General features: G+C 36.9%; 1 protein-coding gene across 1 annotated transcript; it reads left to right on the top strand.

Moving 5' to 3' along the window:
* The first annotated feature begins 640 nt into the window (after positions 1-640).
* Positions 641-1,589, top strand: LOC131617002 (uncharacterized). The gene is made up of 4 exons (XM_058888400.1): positions 641-841; positions 929-967; positions 1,051-1,103; positions 1,195-1,589. The coding sequence occupies exons 1-4, from the start codon at positions 773-775 to the stop codon at positions 1,367-1,369; spliced, it is 336 nt and encodes a 111-aa protein (XP_058744383.1). The 5' UTR covers positions 641-772; the 3' UTR covers positions 1,370-1,589.
* Positions 1,590-1,927: the final 338 nt, after the last annotated feature.

A 1,927-nucleotide genomic window follows, 5' to 3' on the forward strand; every position in this document is an offset into this window, starting at 1 on the left:
TTATTCAACCCCCCCCCCCCCCCCCCTTCTAAGTGTTTTTCTATCCTTCAGGGCTGTCCCCTATCCCCTGCCGATAAGTTTTTCTCAAAGGCTTCCCACTTACCACTATCAGAAATTATTGTGTTGTCTCAGGTACGTCGCAATTCCAATACTTATTTTTTTGAATGCCGAAACTACTTATCCAGTAAATAACCTGAAAGTATGTCTACCTTTTGCTGCCAACAATGTGTGTTACCGCTGCTACAACGGACAAGCTCATTCCTGATACAAATGGATGGTACTATAAGCAATGCCATAAATGTCCTCAAATGGCTAAGGGAAACAGCCCACCTTATTTTTGCATAGACGGACACAAGATTGAGACTGAAATATGGAGGTTATCTTACCTGCATACTTTGATGACAACTATGTCCCTTTCGTTATTTTGTCATGCTCAACACTATTTATTTTGTTTAGGTTTCGTATATGTGTTAAAGTACTTCACGATGGTTCAGATGGAAGGTTTGTATTCTGGGACCGTGAGGCCGCCGAACTGTTAGAAACATTTGCCGCAGCTCTTCGTTTGACCATGGTTGAGGTGATTTATACAACACAATTCTGCGTTTTTCATGCCTTACGTTTATCGCTTTCAACAGTTTACTTAAGTAACATTTGTATTTCAGAGTGGGATCACTGATCCACTGGAATATCCCCTTGCACTAGACGCATTGTTGGGAAAAAGTTTGCTTTCAAGATTAATTGGAACCCTCGCTTTAAAAATGGTTTTGTTGTCATGTATCTCCGGGACAAACAAATAATTGATCAACTTGAAGGAAAAGATGTTGCCATTGGTTCTGAAGTGGTTGTCACCATATATTTAAAGAAACACGTTTATTTAATCACTTATATATTCTGTTGGAATATACTAATCACCCTTCTTTTGCAACAGACTTTTCCCATCCTTGAGGCCACTACTCAATCGGATATGGTATAAATTGTATCACTAAATTTATCAACTATTATTTATATCCTTAATAAATTTACGGGACTTTACAGAGTATGTTTCTGTAGAAATTGGAGAGCATTGGCGAGGATGTTTCGTTGGATAATTTACAACCTCAAACGGTATGGTGGATTTCCATATACCGAACCTGAGCGTAATGTTAATCCAATATCGCTTGCTAATTATTTGTCCTCTTTGTTATCACTCCAACGGGAAGGAGAAATCTCCTCTGGAGCTATTCCAGATCCGGTCACATCTTTCGGAAATGTCAAGAGGATGCCTCCCGAAGACGCGGTTGAATCACCGTTGCAAACTCTCGGCGAAGGTGACCTATCATCAACTAAGGTCAAGAAGGTGGCCAAGCGTGGCAAAAAATCTGCAACTTAAACCATCTTTTCCTTGTCACCAACATAACCAATCTTTTGTATGTCATTTTAGATAATTTTTTTGTTAAAAAGTCTAAACGTAACACAAGTATCAGTTGTACTGTTTAGTGGATGTACAAGGTTTATAACCATTCATATTTTCTTTTTACTTCCTACTCTGTGTAATTCTAAATTTTAGACAGTACCTATTGTTTCTAAGGGTAGAAGCCGTTGAACTTTAATTGCGTTTCATAGACCTTATTTGCAACAGTATTAATTTGCTTTTATGTTTCCATACCTTATTCCCAGCCTAACGACAACCCCGACTAACATATGACTTACTAAATTTTTTAACAACCATTATTATATTTCTTTCTCAACCTTCATTACAAAATTTCTAAACTACTTATATCTAATATCTAAAAACTATGTGACATAAGGTTCATCATTTATAAGACTGTCACAATAAGTCTATTGTACAAAATTTATCTCTACACCTCTTTATTTAACAATTGTACATTACTGTCTGAAATTTATACTGTCAGACTAAAGAACAACTTTTTTTCAAACGTGCACAACC

Source organism: Vicia villosa, linkage group LG7 (assembly GCF_029867415.1).
Source record: "Vicia villosa cultivar HV-30 ecotype Madison, WI linkage group LG7, Vvil1.0, whole genome shotgun sequence".
Taxonomy (NCBI): Eukaryota; Viridiplantae; Streptophyta; class Magnoliopsida; order Fabales; family Fabaceae; genus Vicia; species Vicia villosa.